Source organism: Martes martes (assembly GCF_963455335.1).
Source record: "Martes martes genome assembly, chromosome: 12".
In the NCBI taxonomy this organism is placed as follows: Eukaryota; Metazoa; Chordata; class Mammalia; order Carnivora; family Mustelidae; genus Martes; species Martes martes.
The window spans coordinates 90,114,742-90,140,542 of record NC_137900.1 but is presented as its reverse complement, the minus strand read 5'-3'; the positions used below and the strand labels follow the sequence as shown (position 1 = coordinate 90,140,542).

At 55.6% G+C, this 25,801-nt stretch overlaps 1 protein-coding gene across 1 annotated transcript; it reads left to right on the top strand.

Moving 5' to 3' along the window:
* The first annotated feature begins 5,439 nt into the window (after positions 1-5,439).
* Positions 5,440-16,381, top strand: PTGES (prostaglandin E synthase). The gene is made up of 3 exons (XM_080820312.1): positions 5,440-5,819; positions 9,224-9,306; positions 15,729-16,381. The coding sequence occupies exons 1-3, from the start codon at positions 5,691-5,693 to the stop codon at positions 15,976-15,978; spliced, it is 462 nt and encodes a 153-aa protein (XP_080676438.1). The 5' UTR covers positions 5,440-5,690; the 3' UTR covers positions 15,979-16,381.
* Positions 16,382-25,801: the final 9,420 nt, after the last annotated feature.

Below are 25,801 nucleotides of genomic sequence, written 5' to 3'. Positions count from 1 at the left end.
CCTGCCGGATGAACGTTTTTGCGCTGCCGATGTGTAATGTAATTAAATTTAAAATCACATCCTCTATCTAGTCCTAACCGACTGGGGACCCGAGGCGGGTTATGTTTTTCTGGTCCCAGCCTGCCCAGCAGCCAGTGGTACTCAGAGACACACTGGCCTCTTCCCCGGCTCTGTGCCCGTCAGGAGAGGCGGCCAGGCTCCCCCGGGGCATTCCAGGAAGCAGGCAGCAGGAGTCAGGACGCAGAACCAAACTCGGGAGCTTTTTACTTCTCTTGGTCTTGATTCTTTTGGTTACAGAGAAAGGAATCCTTACCAAAGGAGCTTAATTCAAGTCAGTACATTACAGCTGGATCTATATGTCAGACATGGGACCAACGGCTTGTGGCTTATCAGCAAGCAAAACGGAGACCCCGGCGCTAGGAATCCAGATGTTAGACAGTAAGGATAATAAATAAATTGTATGGTGTGTCATCGAGTGAAATGAGCGATGGAAAGAAAAGACAAAGCAGAGGCAGGGAAGTGGCATCAGAAGGGCCACGGGTGGGGACAGGCTGTGGAACGGATGAAGGTGGTCGAGGGGCTTGGAGGAGCCCATACGGGAGCCAAGGCTTGAAGGTGAGTGTCGATGGGGGAGGGGGGCAGGAATTCCAGGCAGAGGCACCAGCCAGCGCAAAGGCCCAGAGAAAGGACAGTGCGTGGTGTGCATGAGGGCCAGCGAGGACAGTGTGGCTAGGCTGACTGAGTGAGTGGAGAAGGAATCTGGAGAGAACCAGATGGAGACCAGATGGGATGGGGCCATGGGCGGCCATGGGCCATTGTCCAAACTCTGGCTTTTACTCTGAGCGAGATGGGAACCACTGCAGTTTGGAGTCAAGGACAAGCATGATTTGACTGATGTTTTGTTTAAGCAAAGAAGGAAACTCCTAACCTCCCAGGCCCCGGGGTGACTCAGAGGTTGGGCCTTGCTGCCTCCAGAATACAGGCTCCCCCCACCGCGCAGGGAATGGGACCAGTGGCACGTGGCTTCAGGCCACGACAGTCCCTGGACTCAGCCCTACAGCCAACGGGGGTCTTTCCAGTGGGGGCGTAATAGAAACTCCCAGGGAAGGTCTCTGATTGGCTCTGCTTGGACCAATCCCAGTGGCCCGATGCCAGGGACATTATGGTTGGCTTCCCTGGACCACGTGGCCACCCCATCCCGAGAAGAGGCGCTCTGGGACTGGCCACACCAGCTGGGGTCCAGCTCCCGAAAGGAAAGCTGCGGGTTTCTGGGAAGAAGGTGGGAGGGAGAGGTGAGCTGGCTGAGGAGGACAACGGTCCGTCCGTCGTGGAGTTGCTCTTGCTGGACTCCCCAGGGGGTCCGGCCTGTGGGGGTCGGGGGGGATGTCTGCTCCACGAAGCCCGCACTAGTCTCTGTTTGCACCGCACCCCTTCCGCAGACCGCAGACCGCAGACCGCAGACCACGTCGCACAAGCACCGCACAAGCACCCACCAGGGTGAGGAGACGTGATCGAGGCCGCCCTGACGCCTGCCATAGGGATCTGACTTCAAAGGTCGCTGGAGCCACGGTAACTTTATCACTGCCTTTCCCCGGGGACGCCCGGCTGGAGAAAGTCCCAGCAGCAGCCACCGAGGTCAGGAGCCGGTGGCCGAGGTGGGGCCGCTTCCTCCTCTCTCTTAAGCTCCTCTGAAGTCACAGACAATTAAACAGCCCCCAGAGCTGGTCTCTGATCCTCAGGAAATGCCGAGGAGGGTGAGCTGGAAGGAGCCACTTGGCGGCTCTCACGAAGCCGCTCCTCTTGGCTCTGGAATTGTACACTGTGACCAGAGAACTCTTGTGGGGTTTTTTGGGTTTTTTTTTGCGTTATTGTTCTTTTTTTAACACAGTCAAGTCACATATTCTGAAGATCATTACAGTGCATTTTTACGTCTATAGTCACCTGCATGACCGTCACCCAGGGGTGATATAAACACATTTCTGACCCCCCCAGGAGGCCTCCTCCTGGGCGGCCTCTGGGCTTCTCTCGCCTTCCTTGTTGTAGTTCCCGTGAGCTTCCTGGCCAGGCCCAGACAAGCACCCCCCATCCCCACCCAGTGTGCTGCACACACCGTCTCCAGTAGGGCCCACCCCCTGCAAGGGTAGGGGCACTTCTCTTACAGGCAAAGCTCTGAGAGAAGGATCACCCCCAGCAGCAGCAGCAAAACAACAGTGGCAGCGTCCACAGGCCGCGGGAGGCTTTAGGGAAATTCTTGGTCAGAGATCAGAGAAGGGCCTGTCCTCCCTGCCAGGTCCTGGCTTCGCTGGTTCATTTCGGCAGACGATGAGGAAAAGATTCCTACCATGAAGTCATGCACGTCACTCAGAAGGGTTTCCCCACAAAGTCCCTCTTATTTTTGGCTCCAGGTAAGGGAGGATAGTAATCCACTCTTTGCCCACACTGGTTTTCCCAGCCTCTGCCTGGGAGGTTTCTGTCCGGTTTCAGAAGAACAAGCAGGACAGAGCACGCTCCCTGTCCAAGGAAGGGTGGGTCCCCACGGTCCCCTCTTGGGCTGCCGTGGCCCACAATTTTGGGAGTGGTGTAGCCCATATTCAAACATACAGGCAAAGATAAAACATAATTCAGGACATCCCATACTTTCTATGACCCGTCCCTGATCCTGACCTATCATTTATCTTGTGGGGCTAGGACAACCCGGCCGGCGGCCCCAAGTTTCAGAAACATGGGGGTAGGTTTACAAGCACATTTTTTTGTCCAGATAGTGGAAGGCTTGGAACATAGCCAATGGATAAGCAATCCTTCCCCACCCCACTCCACACCAACAACCCACCACCCTAGCCCCAAGGACAGGAGTTTCCAAGAGCCTCCCTCTTGGCAACCCAAACATTATCCCCATTTTGAGGAGGAGGAAACTGAGGCTCCGAGGCTCATACAGACGAGGGCTTACTGTGTGCCCGGTGCTTTATAATTAGACGTGACTCCCTTCAGTTCTCTCAACTGCTGTTCCGAGTGACTTATCAGCCGTGTGAGGAAAAGTGTTCAGAGAAGGAACCTACTTGCCCGAGGCCACACAGCAGGTGTCACCAAGGGCTGGCTCTGGGATTCAGCGTTAGCTGAGTCTGGTTCCAGAGCCCCTGGCCAGTGTCTCTGCCCCCCTGGCCAGTCCTCGGTCCCTGCTGCTTTAGGACCCACCCAGACTGATACTGCTGTCCCTCCGGGCAGGCCCAAGGGTGGAGAGACACGGAGGACTGATTTCTCCCTCCCACCTGCCGCCCCAGGGCACCTCCTAGCAGAGCGAGAAGTGCTGGCAAAACAAAAGGGACGAGATTTCGCGCCTTTGTAGAGGTCCTGCCCCAAACCCAGGAAAGGGGGTGGGGAGGAGGCACAGCCTGGTGAGGATCCGGAAGCAAGAGAGTCAGAGAATCTGAGAGCACAAACTGGTGATGTTTTTTGTTGAAAAGCTGATGGGACCTTTTGGGAAGTTCTGTGCATAATAAAACCATGTGCCTGGGAGTCTCCCAGAAAAGGACAGGCATTCTCCGTTTCATTGCGCTCTGTTACTGCACTTTGCAGTGTTTTTTATTTTTTTTGTTTTTTGTTTTTGTTTTTGTTTGTTCGTTGTTTTTTTTTTTAACAAATTGAAGGTTTGTGGCAACCCTTTGTTGAGCAAGTCTGTCGGCCTCACTTTTCCAACAGTGTTTGCTTGCTTTGGGTCTCTGTGTCACATTTTGGTCATTCTCATGATATTTCAAAACTTTTCATTATTCTCATGTCTGTTATGGTGATCTGAGATCAGTGAGGATGACTCAGGGAAAGCTAGGATGATGGTTCACATTTCGTAGCAATAAAATGTTTTTAGGGGCACCTGGGTGGCTCAGATGGTCGGGCTTCTGCCTTCGGCTGGGATCGTGATCCCCGGGTCCTGGGATCGAGCCCCATGTCAGACTTCCTGCTCAGAGGGGAGTCTGCTGCTCCCTCTCCCTCTGCCTCTCCCCCTGCTTGTGCTCTCTCTGTATCTCTCTCAGATGAATAGATAAATAAGTAAATAAATCTTAAAAAAATAAATAAAGCATTTTTTAAGGGCACCTGTCTGGCTCAGTCGGTTGGTTAAGTGTTCACCTTCGGCTCAGGTCGTTGTCCTGGAGTCCTTGGACGGAGTCCCAAATCTGGCTCCCTGCTCAGCGGGGAGTCTGGTTCTCCCTCTGTCCCTCGCCCCGCTCTCGTGCTCTCTCTCACTCTCTATCAAATAAATAAATTAAATTAAATATTTTAAAAATATTTTTAAAATTAAGGTACATATCCTTTTCTTTAGACACAGCGCTCTTGACACACTTCCCAGGCTGCGGTACAGCGTAAACGTAACTTCCACGTGGCCTGGGAAGTGAAAAAAATCCATTGGAGCCACTTTGCTGCGACGCTCGCTTTCTTGCCGTGGTTGGGAACCGAACCCGCAACATCTCCAAGGCATGCCTGCCCAGAGAGGCTGCAGAACGAAACAGAAGGGTGCTCTCTAGCTTCCCGTGCTGGCTGGAACCATTCGCCCCACCTTCCAAAGCTTAAAACAAGACCAATTTATTATGTGGGCTGAGTTCTGCAGGCCAGCAGTCCAAAACCAATGTCAGTGGATGAAAAGTCAAGGTATCCCAAGGCTGCTTCCTTCTGGAAGTTTTAGGGGAGAATTTCTTTTCCAGCTTCTAGAGGTCCCCTGCATCCTTTGGGTCATGGCTCTCCTCCCCTTCGAAGCCAGCAGTATGACATCTCCTCTCCTCTCTGATCTCTGTTCCTGTCTTTCCGTCTTTTCTCCCTACTGCTTCTGTCTTAGGAGGACCCTTGTGATTGAACTGGATTCACCCAGATAATCTAGGATGATCTCCCCGTCTCAAGATTCTAACTTATTTTTTTAAAGATTTTATTTATTTATTTGAGAGAGAGAGAGAGAGAGAGAGAGAGCACGAAGGCAGAGTGAGGGACAGAGGGAGAAGCAGACTCTGCTGAGCAGGGAGCCAATGCGGGACTCGATCCCAGGACTCCCGGATCACAACTGGAGCCGAAGGCAGACGCTTCACCCACTGAGCCACCCAGGTGCCCCTCAAGATCTTAACTTAATTCTGTCTGCAAAGTCCCTTTTGTCGGGTATGGTAACATCATCCCGGATCCTGAGGATCGGGGAGTGGACATCTCTGGGGAGCCAGTATTCAACCTACTACAAAAAAACAAAGTCACATCAAGGGAGGTATGGCTGTGGTTCCTATGTCCAGGCTGAGAGTGGGGACAGATGGCACAGTGCTCACGCCGACCCCCCGCCCTGACCTGGGAAATGGGCATAAATCAGCAACATCGACAGCCTGCGGAGGTCCTGCCAGGCACCCGAGCTTTGTCACACCCCCAGAAGGCGGGCACAGCCATAAACCCCCACTTCAGAGATGAGGAAACAGATTAGAACGCATTTAAAAGTTTGCCGGAGACGAGCATCTGGAGCCCGAGCCCGAGGACCAGGGACACCTCACAGCCCTCTTCGCTTCTCCCAGCGTCCGGGGTGGGGGGGAAGCCGCGGGCTTTGCTGGGAGTGGGCGGGTGCTGTGAGCGCAGACAGGCCTCGCGGCAGCTCTCCCCCCTCCTCCTCCACTACCGGACCGACAGTCGCACGCCTGCTCTGCCGTCTTCCCCGGCGCTCCCGCCGGCCCTCCGGGATGCCTCCCCCTGTCCTGGCGCTGGTGAGTGGCCAGGCGCTCCCAGCTTTCCTGCTCTGGGGCACGCTGCTGGTCATCAAGATGTACGTGGTGGCTGTCATCACGGGCCAAGTGAGACTTCGGAAGAAGGTATGCTGCCTGGGACCCCCGATCCCCACATCCCCACGTGCGCTTCTCACTGCCCTGCCGGAAAGGTGTGCGGCTGGGGAACTTGGCCGAGTTGTTTCCCGGGCGGGAGTGTGGGGGACCTGGGGAGGGGTGCGGGGGCGGGGGGAGCTACGTAGGGGCCTGTCCCGGTCCTTTGGGATGGCAGGTCCTGCACCTTCCTGTCCTCTGTTTTAAGAGCATTTACTCACTTTCTGGGCCTCCAGGTGGGTTCTGGCTGTGAGTGCGCCATGTCTACCGGGTCTTAGAGAGAAGCCGGTCCCGGAGGGTGGAGCCTGACAGCGTAGAGCCTCTCTCGGAGCTGGCAGCTTCCCAGCACAGGAGATCTGATATTTGGGTATTTGGGTGGAGTGGGAACTAGCGACACAGGAGTCCGAGAAACCCTTAAGTGGAAATTCCCAATTCACTGGCAAGGGCGCTTCCAAAGCCTCTACAGCCTCCAGGGGCCGGGTCTCAGCCAGACTCCACTGGAATTTTCTTTTTTAAAAGGTTTTATCTATTTATCTGAGAGAGGGAGGGGGGAGAGAGAGAGAGAATGACAACAAGAATGAGTGGGGTAGGGGTAGAGGGAGTAGGAGAGGCCCATCCCCCGCTGAGCCAGCCCAGGGTTCTCGGGTCCCCGGACCGTGAGATCACAACCCGGACCCTGAGATCACAACCCGAGCCGAGGCCAGATGCTCAACCAACTGAGCCACCCAGAGGCTCCTCCATTGGAATTTTCAAGGAGGAGTTTCCCCGCCCTGATCCAAGTCCCAGAGCCAAAACAACAATACAGAGGCTGAGGTTTGAGCCCTGGGGGGCCGCTGGGCGGGATGGTCCATTCAGAGATCAACTCCGCTCTCGCTCTCGCATTGGACAGCCAGAGCCCGAGAAGTTTCGGGCCAAGCTGGCCTCTGTCCTGTTATTCAGTAGAAGACTCGTTTCCAGAAACTGTGCTCCTTTGTCCCCCTTTGTCCAGTTCCAAGGCAAGGCAAGGCTGGCTCTGGCATTGCGTGGGGGGCGGGGTGGACACCCGGGCGCCGGGATCCCGCTGGGGACTCAGACCCAGCCCCTGGCACAGGTGCAGGCCGGCTTGCCGCCGAGCAACTATCGGGGTGAGATGACGTCCAGAGGCACAGGCCCACAGACGGCCCCTGCCTTCCCCCTGCCTAGGTCCATCCCGGATGTGGGGTTCAGGCACCCCACGGGGACAGCTGCATTCGCCCATTGAGTCCCCAAGTCCCTCCTTAGAGCTGAGAGCTCAATCCCCACCGCCACTCTGGGGGAGGAGGCGGGAATGACATAGGCACCCAGAGCTTCCTTTTTAATGTAACTTCGGAGATAGAGAGAGAGACCAGAGGAGGCCTTTCTCCCTGGTCGCTGGGGAGGAGCCGAGGAAGCCAGCTTCCCTTGGGCTGTCCCCAGAGGCTCCTAACTGTCTTCGAGTTTCCCTCCGGTTTCTGCTTTTGTATTCCGTCAACCAGGAGAGAGCCAGGGAGCCACACCTTGGAAGGGCTTGGATGGGGGCCCCTGGCTCCTCTGCCCACCCGCTTTGGGCCTTGCGAAGTCTGGGAGCTCAGTTTCCTCATCTGTCACCAGGGACGTCAGGGTAGTGCCCGGAGAGGGCAGGGACTGGCTGCAGGAGTGATCAGCAATGTTAGTTCTCATCACTTATTAATAGTTGGGGGCAGAAGCTGCATGCTCCTTCGTGGGAGAGCGTCCAGAGCCCTGCCTCACCCCCCCCCCCCACCATGGACCCTGAACTCCAAGAAAGCTCCCTGCGGAATGCTAGGACCCCCATCGAAGGGACCCAGTGCCGAGCCATCCAAATCGGTGATTCCAGGACTGAAGGGCCTGTGGAGAGGAATTCTGGGCACGGGACTCTGATCCTCATTCACTTCTTGGCTGGGGCAGGGGCAGCCCCAGTGGGGGGTGGGGGGGGACAAAGCAGTGCTGGGGGCAGAGGGCCCCAGGGCTCATGAGTCAGGGACGGTGGGAGTGGCCATCATTTGGTGGGGCCTGGCTTGTCAGGCGCATGAGCGTGGGGCATGGGCCTGCCTCCCGTGACTGAAGTGTGAACTTAGGTCTCCGCTGTCCACAGACCATCCAGGGAGTGCCCTCCTCGTGCCAGCCCTCCTGGTGCCAGGCATCGTGCAAAGGCCTCTCAGGTTCTCTCCTTCACTCTCCACGTAGGAAATGAGCTCCCTTTGATTCAGAGTTCTGAGAGGAGGGAGCTGAGGCTCAGGGAAGTTCAGAAATGTGCAGCTAGGGGCACCTGGGTGGCTCAGTTGGTTGAGCATCTGACTCTTGATTTTGGCTCGGGACACGATCTTGGGTCGTGACATCGAGCCCCACCTTGGGTTCCATGCTCGGTGGAGTCTGCTTGGGATTCTCTCTCTCCCCTTCTGCCCATCCCCTCGCACCCACCATGCACACACACACGCACACGTGCTTGCTCTCTCTCAAATAAATCTTTAAATGAAATGTGCAGCTAGTCAGTACAGAACTGGGATTCTCTGCCCTTGACTATCAAACCCTTTCATTTCCCTAAGTTCAAAGTCCAAATTCTTAGCGTGCCTCTAGGACTGCAGCAACTTCGTCTTGGGCCTCTGTGCCTTGTTCTCTATACTCCAGCCACACTGGTTTTCTATTCTTCAAACATGCCTATCTTTTTCTGACCCCAGGGCCTTTGCACATGCTGTTCTGAATACCTTCAGTGCTAGTTCTCCAACCCTGCCTTCATCTGGTTAATATTGTTGCATCCTTCAAAGCTCAGTTTTAATGTCCCTGCCTCAGAGAAGCCTTCTCTGACCCCCAGACTTGGTCAGGTCTCCTGTGAACATTCTCAAGACCAACCTTGTCTTCTCATTTTTCTTCCCTTGCTCATAGGCAATTCCCCGATCAGACTGTGATTTCCCAAGAGCAGGGGCAGGAGGGCCTTTGCCTTAGTCTGTTCTGGCTGCTGTAACAACATAATTTGGACTGGGGGGCTTGTAAATAACAGATTTATTTCTCACAGTCCTGGAGTCTGGGAAGTCCCAAGACCAAGGTGCCAGCAGATTCTGAGTCTGGTGAGGGCCCGCTTCTGGGTTCATAGATAGCCATCTTCTCACTCTGTCCCCGCATGGCAGAAGGGGCGAGGGAGCTTTCTGGGGGGGGGGGGTCTCTCTTAATGGGCACTAATCCCATTCATGAAGGCTCCATCCCAATGACCTAATCACCCTCCCAAAGGCCCCCCACCTCCTAATGTCTCCTTGGAGTGCATCTTTCAACATACGAGTTTGCCGAGCACACAAACCTTCGGGTCACAGAAACCCTGTTTGCGGTGAGTGCCAGCTCTTGGCACACAGCGGGAGCTCCAGCAGTCATTCTCGGCTGATATATTCCAGGCTTTTGCCAACCCTGAGGATGCCCTGAGACACGGAGGCCTCCAGTACTGCCGGAGTGACCAGGACGTGGATCGCTGCCTCAGGCAAGTACTGCTAGACCTCAGCCTCGCCATGGTCTGCCCCCTGCAGGCCCAGCTCTGAACCACAGGACCTGGGGGATACCCAGAGGACCCAGGTCTTCTGCCTTCCTGAGCCCCCTCAGACAGTTCTGGATCAAATTTCTAATCAGTTGTGGGAAAGTGACACACACCCATGACTCAGGATTCCAGAGCTGGAGAGGGCTGCTCAGCGAGGACTCCGTCTCCCCACCTTGCCTCTGACCTCTGGGCCCTGCCCAGCCCTGCCCAGCCCTGCCCAGCTCTACTCTCTGATAGCGAATGCCGTGTGTCTGCACCTTCCCAGCCTGCTTTTTCCTTTTTGCCCCCAAAGGGTCAGCCTTCACCTACTGGTTCGTTCACGGGCATTGTTCCCCATCTGCTCCCAGCGGGGTCTCGCCCACAGGCTCAGCGCTGTAGGATTCAGGCAGATCGCCCTTAGCTGTCTGACCCGTTCCCCTCCGATGGGCATTTAGGCTGGTCTCACGTCTTTCTCGGTTATGAACAGAGTGCATCCAAACCTCTCCCATTGCCTTCGCGCGTGTGTGTGAGCAAAACCGCAGGATGCATTCGAGCAGTAAGAAATATTGCCGAGTGGTGCACAAATCCACTTTCAGCGCTGCTGTGGGAAAGGTCTCCCCTGCCCCTGCTGCCTCCGAGCTTCCCCTTGGGAGGCGTACACTGCCAGGGCGATGGGGCGAAAATGTCCCCATGTCACGTTTTGTTTTTCCTTTGCATTTCTTTTATTTGGAATGAAGTTGAACATATCACTTGGTATGCCTAGCATACCCCAGTCGATCAAAAACAATGTTCCTCCTTATAAAAGTCAGAACTGCTGACCACTGCAGACATTTTGGGTCCTGTTGCAAACCCCCAGAGGGAAAAGGGAGACCGGTCCCGATTCTAATCCCTGCTGACATCTGACACTATTTTCACCCAGATTCTCTTTGTCAATGTTTTTCATAAAATTAGGTGTGCATCGTTTACCCAATTTGGGGGTTGTGATTTTTTTTTTTTCAGTTAATATTATTTGGTGAGCATTTTCTAGGTCAGTAAATGTTACTCAAGAAATGGTTCTTTAGAAACAGATGTACAAAATCCCATCGGAGGAGGCTCGATGTTAATTTCATGTCGCCCATCCGAATGGTCCATTATTGGCAGTTGGCTCTAGGTCACATTGGCCGGCTGAAGAGTGAGGAGGCAGCATTTCCAGGGGAGAGGGACTGTCTGTGGAGTTGGGGGGGGTCGTGGGAGGATGCATGGCTGCACCAGAGGGAGACAGGAGACGAACATCACACAGTTCTCAGTGCATTCCCCTGCATCATGGGCAGAGATGGGTGGGACGCTGTGGTATGAATAATAGAGATTCTTTTATTGAAAGAGAGTGTTTTTTTTTCTCTTTTAGTTGTCTTGGCCATTGAAAATAATTACATACTTGTGGTTTTAAAAAATTACAGAAATGTGTAAAGTAAATGGAGGAAGTAAAATTCTTTAGTGTTCCACCCTTTTTTTTTTAAAGTTTTTTTTTTTTTTTTTTTTTTTTTTTTGAGAGAGGGACAGAGGACAGGCAGGGGGTGGGGCAGAGGGAGAGGGAGAAGCTGACTTCCTGCTGAGCAGGGAGCCCCATGTGGGGTTTGATCCCAGGATCCTGGGATCATGACCTGAGCCAAAGGCAGATGTCCAACCGACTGAGCCACCCAGGCACCCCTGTTCCACCCTTTCCAATGTAACTCCAGCGTCTAGTACTTCATATGAGGTCCATCCATCCATCCATCTGACAGGTAATGAGCACCTACTGTGTGCAAGGCGCTGGTTGTACATTTGTGGCCCAGAGCCTTACCCATGCACAAATCCATCCTGGTGACCCGTACCCCAGCCTCCCCTGGTGGGGCTTGACTCTCCGGGGCAGAGGAGAAGGGCCCGAGTCTCCTTGAGGCAGCCCAAGCCAGTTGCCAGCAGCCACCGAGGGGGGTGTGCCTAGCTTCTCACAGGGTTCTGGGATTCTATGTAGCAGAGCTTACTTGTGACACTGGAGTGGTTACCTGAGCTTCCAAATACTTGGTTTCTTTTCAGTGGCTGTAACCAAGCCAGGGGGAGACCACAGACCCACGGCGGGGCAGGGCGGGGCGGGGGGGGGATGTTTCCATTTACATGATACAATTTTTTCTTCTGATCAAAGTGACCCACTATGTACAGTCTTGATGCTCAAAGGGCTGGAATTCAATTCAGCACTTTTCGAGAACGTCTTACCAAATAATGTTTTATATCCACTCGGCAAGAGTTTATTGGGAGGGGAACCTGCCACGTGATGGTATTTACTGGGGACTTAGCATGCCAGACCTGGGGGTTCCTGGTCCCCTGGGGCTCCTCCTCCCCTTCCCCCTGATGTCACATAACATCGCGGCGCCTCGGGGGTGCAGAGCTCGGAACGGTCACGCATCTCATTACCGACTACCGGAGAACTGGCTGGAACCTGAGGCCACAAGTCCTGGAAGTGGAACTCAGTTAAATATTAGACCAGAGTTCACGGTCAGGATCACCCTTCCGCACAAACAGGAAAGCCCTCAGGTCTTGGTTCTCGGAGGATAAATCTTCCTCGCGGGTTAGCAGCGGGCCAGAGCGGATTCACGAGCTCAGCTCTGGGAGAAGTCAAGAACCAGGTTTCGAGGCAAACCAAACCTTCTTCCGCGATACCTATCCAAGTCTCTTGGTGATGCGTATTCGGGCCAAATCCTGAGTCTGCGTTCAAAACTGCCGCGAGGAAGTATCTGAGCGGCCCCAAAGAAGGAAGACACACACTTGACCCACGCTTTGCCATGTTTCTGACTACTTGTGGGGTGCAGCCCTGAAGCAGTTAGTCCGGAGACGGGTCCCCAAGTCGCAGTCTGGAAGTCCCGTAGATGTCATCCAGCACATTTATTTTGCATCTTTTTTTCTTTCTTTCTTTTTTTTTTTTTTTAAAGATTTTATTTATTTATTTGACAGAGAGAGAGAGATCACAAGTAGGCAGAGAGGCAGGCGAGGGGTAGGTGGGAAGCAGGCTCCCCGCTGAGCAGAGAGCCCGATGCGGGGCTCGATCCCAGGACCCTGAGATCATGACCTGAGCCGAAGGAAGAGGCCTCAACCCACTGAGCCACCCAGGCGCCCCTCTTTTTTTCTTTTTAAAGGTTTTACTTATTTATTTGTCAGAGAGAGAGAGAGAGCACGCACAAGCAGGCAGAGTGGCAGGCAGAGGCGGAGAGAGAAGCAGGTTCCCTGCCAAGCAAGGAGCCCGATGCGGGACTCGCGGACTTGCGTTCAGGGACGCGGCCCTTGTGGGTGGCAGGGAGGGCCAGGGAAGAGGACAGACCGCAGCTGTCACTGCCAGCCGGGGTCTCCCTCTCCCCACCGGCCGCCTGCACCCGCGCAGCTGGTGGCTGCAACGTCCGGGGAGGGGGTGGGGCAGCCTGGAGCCGCCAGACGTCCCAGCAAGCCCAGTCTAGCAGTGGGGATTGGCTTTGGGTGACTTTTATTTGAAAAAGCGGTTATTATTGGAATGACACGTTTTGCCCAAGCGTCTCTCTGGTACGTGACTCCTTCCATGTCTGTCAGGACATATCCGGGCCCCAGGGAGGGGAAGGAGTTCTCTTGCCTCACCTTCGATTTCCCCACAGCTCCCTGCCCTTGGCCCCACTGGCGGCTTCGTGCGGGCCCCCCCCCCCCACTGTGGTTTGGGACCTACCCAAGGGAGGAGGGACCACAGCTGGGCCAGCGCCGGGCACTGGGAGTCAGAGCCTCACGGCTTCCTTAGTCCCAGCCACCTCTCCCCACTCGCTGGTGACCCTGGGACTCTTTGTCCCGTACCCCCCAAACTGGAGCTACGAGGTGGGCCCAGCCCCACTGTTTGGTTTTCTGGGGGGACTGCGCCTCCCCACACAGAGCAGGGGCCCCCACCTGCTGTGAACCTTGCTCGTCCTACCCTCCTCTCCATCTGCTCTGTGGGGTTTGGTGATGACTCTGTGAACAACCTTCCAAAAACTGACTCACTCGTCAGTTTTTTTTTTTTTTTAAAGAAAAGCATCTGAATGAATGGGATTCGTCTGGTAGTGAGACTTTCCCTGAAACTTTGTGATAAAAGTGTGACAAAAATGTTCACCCAGTGGGGCGCCTGGGTGGCTCAGTGGGTTAAAGCCTCTGCTTTCAGCTCAGGTCATGCATGATCCCAGGGTCCTGGGATCGAGCCCCACGTCAGGCTCTCTGCTCAGCAGCGAGCCTGCTTCCTCCTCTCTTTCTGCCTGCTTGTGATCTCTGTCTGTCAAATAAATAAATAAAATCTTAAAAAAAAAAAAAAGTTCATCCAGGTGGGTCCCCTGTGGTAGGCAGACCACATTCTGGGACACACAAACTCCATTTTTTTTTTTTAAGGTTTTATTTATTTATTTATTTGACAGACAGAGATCACAAGTAGGCAGAGAGGCAGGCAGAGAGAGGGGGAAGCAGGCTCCCTGTGGAGCAGAGAGCCCGATGCGGGGCTCGATCCCAGGACCCTGAGATCATGACCTGAGCCGAAAGCAGAGGCTTTAACCCACTGAGCCACCCAGGTACCCCACAAACTCCATTTAAAGAAGGTTTCCCAAGGGTGTCCCTCCAACCATGTTTGGGGGAATGTTGGGATACCAAGCCCCATTCCCATAGGGTAGAGTGGTTTTAGAGGAAACCCCGCATTGTCCGCCCTCATTCGTACCTCACAAGTAAGCTGAGTTAACTTGCGTGTTCGGGGAGTGGGACCCCCCCCCCAGGCCCAGTCTCCCCCTCTCGTCCCTTCCCAGGACTCCCGCTCTTGGGCACGGGGGAGCAGCAGCCTTCCCCCCAGCCCGGGGAGACCTGCCCGGTGCAGACTTGCTTTCCAGGCCCCCATGGTGGAGATTCAGGAAAGGAGGGGTCGTGTTGGCTCCAGGATGTGGGGACAGACGCAAACTGTCCTGAGTTTGGCCTAAGGAAGATCCAGGCCCCTCCCTGGGTTCACGGGAGCTTGTATCCACTCTGACTGAACCCCCGGCTCCAGACCCCAGCCCACCAGACCCTTCTCCTGCTCCCATCCTGCCTCGCTCCCTCTCATGCCACCGCACTCCGGACACTTGGGTCACTTAACTGTGTCTCAGGCACCCTACGCTCATCCCCACCTTTGCACTTGCCAGTTTCGCTCCCTGGAAAGTTCTTCCGCTGCAGGGGCAGCCTGTGGTTGACCCCTTATCGTTCAGGCTTTGGTGCAAATGTCTCCTCCCTGGTCTCTGCCCCAGTCACAAGGCTGAGACCCCTCTGGCACAGGGCTGCCAATGAAGGCCTCCTTCCCTGCCCTGCGCGGCCCACCCGACTCCCTACGCCCCAGGTCAGCCCTTGCAAGTGGGAGGGAAGCGGAGTGTGGCTGGGCTCTGCTCACAGGGGCTGCTGGGCCCGGGCCTGGCCTCCTGGCACAGCATCGCTGAGCCGCCTTCCAGCTGGAAGGGCCCAAAGAAGGGGCTTTGGTTGGTCCCAGCAGAGTCCTCATGCCTCCACACGTGTGGCCTGGCCTTGGGGGAGGTCACCGCCCTGGTGCTGGGATCTTGTTTATCCTTCGAACAGGCCACCCGTCGCTGGCTCAGTCTCTAATTTACGGAACTTGACCTTCCCACCTTGCCCCAAGGAAGCTGCCCATTAGCAGGAGTCATGGAAAATGTGAACCGACTCTTAGCAGAAGTGGTTGAGTTTTCTTTCTCCGTCATTTATTTATGGCTGGGGTTGTACGCAGCCCTTCCACTCCCCCCAACCCCGCACTGCTGCACAGACTCACACGCTTGATCGTTTTAAACAAAACACAGCGAGAAGGAAGCAGGAGAGCACGGATGAAAGGAGGAGCCTCACCGGTGCCCAGCCATGGGTCGGCTCCAGAGAGCGCCTACAGCTCTGTTATCATGATCTTTGAGAGGGGAAAGAGGGTTTGCTGGGGCTTAGGGGAGACAAGACAGGCAGGCAGGGGTTCCAGACGCATGCTCTTAGGCTCAGTGAAGCCTGCCCTGGTGGTAAAGGGCAGGGGTTCGAGTCTGACCTAAGCTCTGACCACCGCAGCTCTCAACCCCCGGGAGCCCCACTTTTCCCACCTGGTGTCCAAGGCCAGAGGGGGAGAGGGTGGGGCACGTGGCCAGGGCCCTGTCCTGGGGAGCCCTAGGGCTTGTCACAAAAACCCCAGCCTGCAGCCTGTGGTGGCTACTGGCCCCAAAGAGGGGTCCCCTCTCCTCAGCCGCTGTCTCTCCTGCCTCTGTGGTGTCTCTTCGTCCTGGCCGTGAACGGACTTGAGTCTTGCACCCCAAGACAATCCCCCACTGGTGGGGGGGCCTTCCAGGGCAGGGAGCCCCGGCGGACCCCTGGCTGACTGCCTCCCCTTGCCTTCCCAGAGCCCACCGGAACGACATGGAGACCATCTACCCCTTCCTGTTCCTGGGCTTCGTCTACTCTGTCCTGGGGCCTGACCCCTTCGTCGCCCACATGCACTTCCTCGTCTTCTTCCTGGGCCGCGTGGTGCACACCGTGGCCTACTTGGGGAAGCTGCGGGCGCCCACCCGCTCCCTGGCCTACACCGCGGCCCAGCTCCCCTGCGTCTCCATGGCCCTGCAGATCATCTGGGAAGCAGCCCGCCACCTGTGACCTGCAGCGGATGCCTCCTTGGCCACCAGAAAGCTGGCCCCGAGCCGCAGTGACTGTACCTGGGGGACTGGGCGTCCCTTCGAGATTGTGCTAGGCCCCGGGGACCTGGATTCTTGGCAACCCACTGAACTTGGGATGCTGGGCACCGTGGGCCTTGCTGTGTTTGCATAAGTGTGTGCACGTACGTGTGCACGTGTGCCTCTTGGATTTTGGGAGGGGGGAGTAGCTGATTGGACCAGGTGGAGATGTCAAGATGGATGGAAAACTCCATCATACCCTAATACCAGAGCATTAAAAACCACATTTCTTCTTTGTCACTAAGAGTGACCAGAGACTCAGTGTCCAGGTTTCTGAACTAAAGGACCCGCCAGATCCAGGCCTATAATAAAGGCGGATTTCTTAGATTCACCCCAAGGAGGCCGGTTCTGCTTGTTCCGGGGGCAGGGGGTACTGGACATCTGGGTTTTTAAAAAGCTACCCCGTGTCCCAGTGATGGCCAGGCCTGGGAGTCCCTGCCTGTTCCCTCTAGAAGCAGGGCCCAGGGTAGGATGTGGTTTTGCAGTGTCTTTTAGGGTGGGAGTTTAGTGAGGTGGGAGAGGGCTTATGTTCCTTTGTGTCTGGTCCCCGCGGCCTGCCCTGGGTCCTCATTCCTTTAGTGAATCGGGTTCTCCTAAGTGCAGGTGCCGATAGGAGGCGCCCCAGGACAATTCACTTCTAAGGGATGTCAAGCAAGGACAATGGGGCTTAAAGGACCAACCACTAAAAGGAACCTTCTGGCTCCTTCAGAATCCGCAAGGTTTGAAAACCACAAACGGGCGCCCGCGTGTGTGTGTCTCCTAGACTCTCATTCTGAGATCGGTGTGGTTTTCAGTCATTAAATGCAGCGTCTGTCCGGCTCGGCCACCACCTTGTGACATCTTGGCTGCCTGTTCCTGGGGTCCACCCCCCTCCCCCCCGCGCCCCAGGTTGGCCATTTTCGCTGGGTAGTTTTATGAGAGTGGGAGGGGGTGCCAGGCTGACAGGATACGGTCTCTGGCAAACACACCCCATCGGGGTACTTAGCCGTGCTGCGAGCGCGCTGATCAGACACCCAGCCACCCTCTCCCTCGGTGAGTAAGATGCTCTATCAATTCCATTTTTACAGAGGAGGACACTGAGGCTCCAGGAGGGGTCACCCGAGGCGCGGGGCCAGCTCTGCATCCGCCGGTCAGTTTCTGAAACCCTCACTCTGACCACTGTCCCCTGCTGCCTCCTTTTCCCAACCGCCGCCCCTTCTCCCCAGGATCTGGGGAAGCCCCTGGGCACGTCTCCCTCCCCACCGCCAGCAGCCCCTGAACTTCTGCCCTTGGGGGCTGATGGGCCTGTTGGGTGGGGGCCTCACGGGGCCCAGGGGACCCCTGGCCTCACTAGCGATCCCCAGCTCTCCCTGCCCCCCGCGCTCCGCGCGCAGAGCTGGGGTGGAGAACACTGCCCCCTGGTGGCGAGATGAGCGTCTAGTCTCAGGCGGCCGCGCGCGTCTGGCACCGGATGGAGAGGCTCAGCCGCTTTGCCGAGCCTCGGTTGGGGGCGGTATTGAGCGTCTTTTTTCACTTGATCCTCAAACAGATCCAAGGAGGGAGGCATTACTGGTTTTTGAAGAGGGAAGTAAAGCTCAGAGAGGAGGAGTCGCTTGCTCAACGTTCCTGAGCTGGGATACGGTTAAGGCCAGAGACCCAGTATGTGTTTCTATATTGTAGTGTTTTCCCTCTCGGGGAAGGAGGGGATGAGGGGGCACAGTGCTCAGCGCGGGGCTGGGAGAGGAGGGCATCCGACACCCACGGGAACCTGCGTGAAGCAGGTGGTCCCGCGGAGCCCCTGTGCCTTGTCCCACCATTCATCCACCTCTGTGGGATCCCCTTGGATGTGGTGTGGCCGCGGGGGCGGCAACAGTGTCGGGGGACACAGGGACAACAGTGACAACCCCAGGTGCCAGCACCCTAATGGGGGAGATGGGGCAGTGGGAGCACGGGCGGGGGGCTTCCAGGGGGAGGCAGCAACTCACCTGAGAATGGAGATAAGAGGGATTTGTTGGGGGGAACCTAAGCTGAGGACACCGAGCGGCAAAGCTGAGCGGAGCCCAGTCTCTTGGGGTCTTGTGGGTGGGGCTCATCTGAAGCTTTGGGGCCATGTTGGGGACATTAGAGGGGGATCAGTGTAGTTGGGTCTGTGTCCTAAGAGGATCTCTGAGAAAGCCAGCAGAGTGGAGTTGACAGCCAGGCCGTGGCCCTTGCTCCCCAAGTGCCATGGACAGCACCCTGCCTGCCGCCCCGGAGCGGGAGGGCCCAGGGGAGAGGCAGGTGTGAGTGGAGAGCAGGGAGGGGCCCGCCCAGGTGCTGTCAAGGGGCAGCTGGCAGCAGCTGCAGGGTTTTGCAGGGGAAAAGGACACCCAGAAGCCTGTTCTGCTTCTGCTCCTGCTCCCTGAGCAGACACACTCCAGGATGGGGAGAGGGCTGGGAGCCGTCTCCTGGCAGCAACTGACCCCGCGGCTGTACACCCAGGCCCAGGGAAGCCAGTACCTGTTTCCTATAGCAGGTGAGACAAGCCGGGCAGTTTCCTTAAGACCAGAGCACATCTGCTGAGCTGGCCAGAGGCGCTGAGTGCGAGTCGTCCTGCCTTGGTCTCTGTCTGCAGTCCACATGCCTGCCACCAGCCCAACCAGACTTGGGCCCCCTCTCTGGACCTGCCTCCTCCCTCCTGCCCCAGGGTTGGGGGTGGTGTGAAGTGTGGGCAGTGGGCTTTGGAGGAAGCCCGGGACAGGTGATGGCTGGTGGTCTCTGTCCCATGAGGGCCCCTGTTGGGGATGCCCGGGGCTCCCTCGTCCAGTGGATTTCTTGGTTCAAAGCTTCCAAGAGCTTCCCTGGTGTGAGAGGGTCCCAGAGGCACAGTCAAGTGTTGCACAAGCAAGGCGCAGGGCAAAAAAGCCTGATTTCATGGTCCTGGAGGGGCAGGGACAGGATCTGGGGACCCCCTGCAGAAGCAGAGCCCAATTCCCATAGGACACAGAGAAGCCTCTGTGTGTGCGTACATGTGCGTGTCCCCAGGAGGCTGTGTTCTCAAAAGGCTGGCATCTCCTTGATCTTCACCGTTGGTCTCTTCCTCCAGACTCTGCACCTCTGGGAGTCGGGGGTTTGGGTCCCTGCTGTTTCCTGCTGTGCCCATGTCCCCAGGTCTTGGAAAAGCACATGGCTCCTAGGAGGTCTCTACGAAGTGAACGAATGGTGTGTAAGATGAATGTGTGTGTGTCTCTGTGTGTGTGTGTGTGTACACGTAACAGAGATGGGGACTCAGGACGGCTCTTATCCAGTGTGGAATTCCACGACAAAAAGTGTTTGGGAAGGGTTTCTCGGCACTGGGGGCACGGCGTGTCATGGGTGTGGGTGGCATCAATGGCTCACAGTGGCAACTGGCTCATGGGCTTGCAACCAACAGGTCAGACTGGCTCCTTTGTCATCGCTCGAGATTTTCCTTAATGGCACCTCTGCCCTTCCTCCCGGGGCTCTCGATGGTCAATAACGTGAATTTTAACAGCTCGCTGGTGTTCCATCATTCTGGATAACCTCATCATTTATTTAATCTGCCCTTGCTGTTGGAGAAATTAATTTTCCAGGCTGTGTCAGCATGAGCAATGCCTTCATGGACATCTTCGAGCAGAAATCTCTGTGCACGTCCATTTCTCGAAGGTCCGTTTCTGGGAGGAGAATTACTGAGTGAAAGGCATGTATTTAAGGTTTGTGGTATACGTTGTCCTCCAAAAAGATGGTTCCAGTTGGGATGGGACTTCAAAAAGAGTTTTGTCAAGGTTTAGGACCCACGTTGGGAAATTTAGAAGTATATATACAGAGACCAGAGACCACCCACAATCCCACGTCCCTGAGAAAATCTCTGTTCACGTTGTGGTTGATTACTTTCCAGATTTTTTTACAATGCATATTATGTATATGCATATAATAGGTAATTGGCATAATGTATTCATGAATCTATGCATATTAGATACATAATTTGCATTTAAATGCACATACCACTTATATGTATTTAAATGCATAGATAAAATATACACTATGTATCAGTGTGTGTGCATGTATTTATCTCCAAAAGAGATTGTGGTCATGTGTCTCATCTCTGCTCCTTGGAGTGCCTGCCACATGGCCATCCCAGGGACAAAGGTCGCCCTTCTTGGTATCTGTGCCTGCCAAGAAGATTCTGAGTAACTTCACTTTTTATAGTGTGAATTATGAAAACAAGAGGGGTTTTCTTCCCATTTCCAAATATAAAATTATAACATTGAATTGATCTCTTTCAAGCTACACACAACTCCCCCAGACATGCAGAGCTACCTGCTGACTATCTAGAATTTGGCTTTGTTTTTTTTTTTAAAAAGTTGACACACTATTGTAACCCTTTTTGGAATGCATGTTCAAGGCCACAGGGGAAGAGCCTGAGGAAGGAGCGTGGCAGGGAAAAGGGACCGTCTGGCGGGATTATCTGGAGAGTCTGGGGCAGGGGGTAAGGGGGGATTGAGGCTAGACAGGGAGAGCAGGGCCAGATGGTGGAGACTCGAACACCTGGCCTGGATGATGGAATGTTGCCGAGAGAGCCCTCCGGAGCCACAGGAGGCTTTAGACGGTGGGGGGGTGGGGGTGGGGGGCAAGGTCAAGGCTGGGTTTTAGGGCAAGAAATCTGCCAGCTTGTGCAGAATGCCTGGAAAGAGGTAAGATGGGAGGATCTCCCTGCGGCTTGGAAAATAATTTGAGCAAAGGCTTTGTGTCTCCTCTGTAGTGGGTCTGTTGTCGGGTACACCATGGGCAGAGGAAGGCCAAGCTCCAGGTGGGCAGCCAAGTTCCTTCTCCACCTGTAGTCTTTCCTGTGCCGTGTTACAAGTTGCCACAAATGTAACAGCTTAAAACAACACCCACTCGTGATCTTACAGTTTCTATAGGTCAGGAGTCAGGGCCCAGCCTGACTGGGTCCTCTGTTCAGGGTCTCACCAAGCTGCAGTCAAAGAGGCCTTTGGGCTGAGGCCGCACCTGGAGCTCAGTGTCCAGTCAAGCTCATTCAGATTGGGCAGAGCCCGTTCCGTGCAGTTGGTTGTAAGACTGACGCCCTCTGCTGCTGGGGGCCGCCCCTCCACAGGCAGTCCGTCGCAGGGCTGTTGGGCCATAAGGCCGGCAGACAGGAGAGCATCCCTGTGCTCTGAATCCCTTCTTTCAGGGAAGACTCAACTCTCCTTTAAAGGGCTCACCTGCTTAGGTCAGGCCCACCCGGGGTAACCAATCTCCCTTTCGATCAAATCAAGTCATCTGATTAGGTACCTTAATTAAATCGGCTAACTTCTTTCATTTTTGGTGAAAAGCGAGTCGGAGTTTGCACCCACACTCACACAAGGAGAGGAGACTACCCCGGGGTGAGAATCACAGGGCCATTTTGGATGCTGCCTAGCCCCTCACCTCTCCTCTGAGGACTCCTTCTGATCTCCAGGTGCCCCCCCCGGGGCCCCCCTATCTCAAGCTCAGTCCTTCTATGGTGTGAACAAAGGGTTAAGAAGCTCTCTACCACTCTTTGCAATATAGACAAGAGTTACTGATGACCACAAAGCTTCTGGACCCGGGGCGACTGAGGGTAGAGTCACAGGCGGTGAAGGACAGCTCTGGAAGGCGGTCACCCCCTCACAGGGGACGCAGTGGGGGGCAAGCACATTTTCCATCTTTAAAGAGCTTTTTATGCAGTTGAGACTAGTGCATTGGTCTGTTCATTCTGTTTCTCTGTAAGGTTATTAGCCACAGGACAGAGAATACGCAGACAAGCAGATTACAAGCCACGATGAAAATTTAGACGACGATATTTACATTTGGGTTTGTGTTCGTCCCAGAGTTTTTGCATCGCATGGACGAAATGTGTGCCAAAAGGCTCAGTACCTCCTGGTTCCCCTCCCCCATGTTGGATTCCTTCTCGAAGTGGGGCTTCGAGATGGAATTATACTGGTGGTGACAGCATGTGAACGGTTTCATGACTGTTGGGACATTTTCAGGAAGGCTAGTGCCCCTGTTTATGCTGGGATCCCCACTGGTGATCTGGGATTTGCTTGTTTCTTTGTCTTTGGAGAGAAGACTGGGGCAGGCACCTGATGGTGGCCAGGCTTTGCGCCCAGCAGCGACTGCACAGCGCCCTCCAGGGGCGGGTGGCAGAGGTGCAGGGGCTGAGCATGCCATTTTGCCCTGGCAGGGAAGGGACAGAGGGAAGAGCCCCCGAAACGTGTGTGTTGGGTGCCTGAGGCAGAAGACGTGTTCTTGCACTCCAGGACGGGAAGTAGTCTGACTTCCCCCAACACTACTCTGTGCCCCTCAGCCGTGAACACCAAAGTGCCCATTTATAGAAGGTAACTCTGTGCCCACAATCCCATGAGGGGGCTTCGGTTCTCATTACCTGTTGTTAGCCCCATTTTTTTAAAAGGTTTTTTAAAATTTTAATTCATTTAACAGAGAGGGAGAGTACAAGCAGGGAGAGCAGCTGGCAGAGTGGGAGGGAGAAGCAGGCTCTCTGCTGAGCCAGGAGCCGGATGTGGGACTCGATCCCGGGATCCTGGGATCAGGACCTGAGCCGAAGGCAGCTGCTTAACGCACTGAGCCACCCAGGCATCCCTGTTGTTAGCCCCGTTTCACAGAGGAGGAAACTGAGGCTCGCAGAGGTGCCTTGCCCAAAGTAAAACCGGTCTCTATCCCTCAGGTTCTGGGTTTTGCGAGAGCCCAGACTGCCTTTTCTCTTTCTTTCAATCAAGTTCTTTTATTTCCAACAACAACAAAAAATAGAAGTGAAGTTATGCAATGTCCTCTCCCAAGCCTGCCTGGCCAAACGGGCAGAGGGATTCGGAGAGAGAAAGATTCCAAGTTCTCCCAGCAGGGGACGGGGCCTTGGGAATCTTATCCTCCTGGAAAATTCTATGCCGGGGCGGGTGCCCAGGGGGCTGCCCACACAGCCCTGCAATTAGCCTCAATTGCAACTAGCAACAGCCTCATCCAGGGAGGGCTGCTGTGCCCCCTCCCTCAGGTCCCCGGAGCGGCACGTGTGAACGGTTAAGCCGGTTTGTTTTCTCTACTGTGCTTGGGCGGAAGTGACATTGACATCCTTGCGGTCCCATGGTAGGGCCAGCGCCTCTGTGGGAAACAGGCCCCCAGCTTTTTGTGAAGCTGGTGTTCTTGGGACCCGCCTTCTAGGCCCCAACCTCCGCCCAGTGTGACCCCATCTCTGCTGCGGGCCGCCCCGACCTGGCGATGCTTCATGGCACCTCCCTTTGGATGGGAAATGGAGAGACCGCCATGCTTCCATCTGAGCGCTGAGCTCGGGCCAGTAGACGGGCCACCTGTCCCTTGCTTTCGCTTAAGTGCTCTTGTGGAGGAAGGAGGCCCGCCCGGCTGCCAAGAGGGCACTGCTCTGGCCCCCCGTGGGCCAACGGCCTTCTCTGGTGCAGAGTCTTTGGGTGGGGGTGGGAATAGTCAGCCCCTCATAAGGGAGGAGGCTGCTTGGGCCAGGATGGCCCCCGGTTCTGGTCTGGGTGGAAGGGCAGGCCGCATCTTCCCGACACCTCTACAAGGCAGGTCCTGCTTCCGGGATCTTCTTCCTCCCGGGTACCTCCGTGTGCCTAAGCCAAATCCTGGCCACCACCTGGCTTCCCTCATCTCCCTCAGCCCATCATCCTGTCCTTAACCCCTGCCCCCAATGTGCTTGGAACACCTCCCAGATCAGCCCACATCTGGTCCAGACTGCTGCTGCTCCTCTCTGGACAGCTGCCCTGGCCTCTGCAGAGCCCTCCCTGCCTCCACTCTTAGTCCTATGGCCACTTCTCCATACAGAACCCAGGGGGCGGGGATGTCTCTCCACCAAGCCAATCCCCTCCGTGGCTCCCCACTGCCAGGATGACATCCAGACTTCTAGATCTGGCCACACCGCCCCACCTGAGCCAGCTTCTCTCCACCTTCATCCCACATTGGGAGATCCAGCCCTGGAATTGTCCCCACTGGCCCCAAAAGATCACTTCTGGCTTGCCCCAGGGCCGTCACACATGCTGTTCCCTTAGCCAGAAACACTGTTCTCCCCCACTCTCCTTGTCTGGCCAACCCTTCATCCTCCCAGGATGCCTCTTCCAGGAAGACCGCACAGATGTCTCAGAACAAGTTTGGGGCTCCCTGTGTTGGATGTGGCCTCTGCCGCAAGGGACCCCGTGTCAGTCCTCTGCTCTCTCAGGGCCCTGGCACACAGCAAGTGTGTCCTATTTGTTCAGTGAATGAACATTAAATGGAGGCCCAGAAATCTCCGAGCCAAGGCAGAGGCCAAACTGAGCAAGACAAGCCCCCTCCCCCCGACACACACTGTCCAGGGCACAGCTGTCTCCCCCCTGCTCTGGGTCTCGTAGTCTGGTGAACCTGAGCCCCACGAGACAGCAGAATGCCCCCTCCCCATGACTTCAGCCAGAGCCCGCGCCTCCCTCACCCTCATCGCTGCCCCACACTCTCCGGCCGACAAGAGTTCCGACTGTCCAGCCACGAGGAAGTCACACGGTGAGTGTCCTGGGGCTTGTGTGCACCTTGGGAAAGGGCAGAGCTCAGTGCCCAAGAACCCAGTATTCACAGTGAAATCCCAGAAGAAATATCAGGGAGAAGGTCTCGGGGTAAATGCGGGAGAATGGGGAGGGGTCCTCCCCTCACTCAGGCGTATCCTTAGCATACCTTCTAACACAGAAATGGGGACTGTCCCCCAAGCAAGGATTGTTACGAGGCTTTGACCTGTTTGAGGTCACCTAGGGGCGGGGGACAGCTGACACTTGGGGCATTTGCTACAGTGTGGGCAGGGCAGACTGTGGGAGAAGAGGTCCCTCTGATTGGCTGCATCGGGGTGTGACCCTTGTGTCACAACGAGGGCCATCACCAGGAGGGGCTGGTCATCTTTATGCCCTCTGGGGGTCAGGGAGTGCTGTGCTACTTGTTGGGGACTGGCTGAGGTCACTATTGGCAGAAATGACTCTGAACTTCCCCGGAGGATATGCCCCGCAGAAGAGGCTGGAGCGGGGGGTGCAGAAGGGGCTGGCTACAACCACTGCCTTCACCCTGGTTTCCTGCAAAGTCCTGTCATTAGCTGGCGGTATGTGTGTCCTCTGTCACCCGCAGGTATCATCTGCAAAAAGGTGGGTGGACTTGGGTAAGGTCTTCCAGTGTCCTTGGCTGTTAGGACCACTCCTCTGTCCTTTGAAGCTGCAGGGGACCTCCACTATGCGCCCCTACTTCCCGGGTCATTTGCCTAGGCCCCAGGAGTGTCCCACACTTTCTGCATGCCCAGAGATAAGAGGCTGAATTCCAGCATCTGCCCTCCACCCACAGTCCGGCCAGCCCAGGGATCCATGGTCACCCACCCTGCCCCCAACCATAGGGCAGAGGGGACACTCTCTGCCAAGACAGGGGAAGGGATCTGCCCAGAGTCAGACAGCGGGGTTTCTCCCAAACGCCTAGGTGCCCGTTGGGGTCCAGGGCAGGCCTCTGTCCTCCGACCCAACTCCCCACCCGTGGGGCTCTGCTGGATGATGGAGGGATTCATTCGTAAGAAGGCTCAGACATGAGGGCATCTGGCTTTGGCATGGTGGCTGGTCTGAGCTGGGCCCAGGCCATCCTCATGAGGGCTGCAGGCCGGAGCAGGGCCCGAGAAGGCCGTCCACTCAATTGCTTTGCTGATCTTATCCGCCTTCCCTCAAACTTTTTGGGGCTTAAAGGGTTTTTTTGTTTTGTTTTGTTTTTTATTTCTT

What these genes read in the sequence shown, in the direction of transcription:
- PTGES (XM_080820312.1), top strand. Translation starts at nt 5,691, where the DNA reads ATGCCTCCCCCTGTCCTGGCGCTGGTGAGTGGCCAGGCGCTCCCAGCT. An exon ending in AAGTGAGACTTCGGAAGAAG is followed by an intron (nt 5,820 to 9,223) that starts GTATGCTGCCTG and finishes GATATATTCCAG; the next exon opens with GCTTTTGCCAACCCTGAGGA. An exon ending in GACGTGGATCGCTGCCTCAG is followed by an intron (nt 9,307 to 15,728) that starts GCAAGTACTGCT and finishes TTGCCTTCCCAG; the next exon opens with AGCCCACCGGAACGACATGG.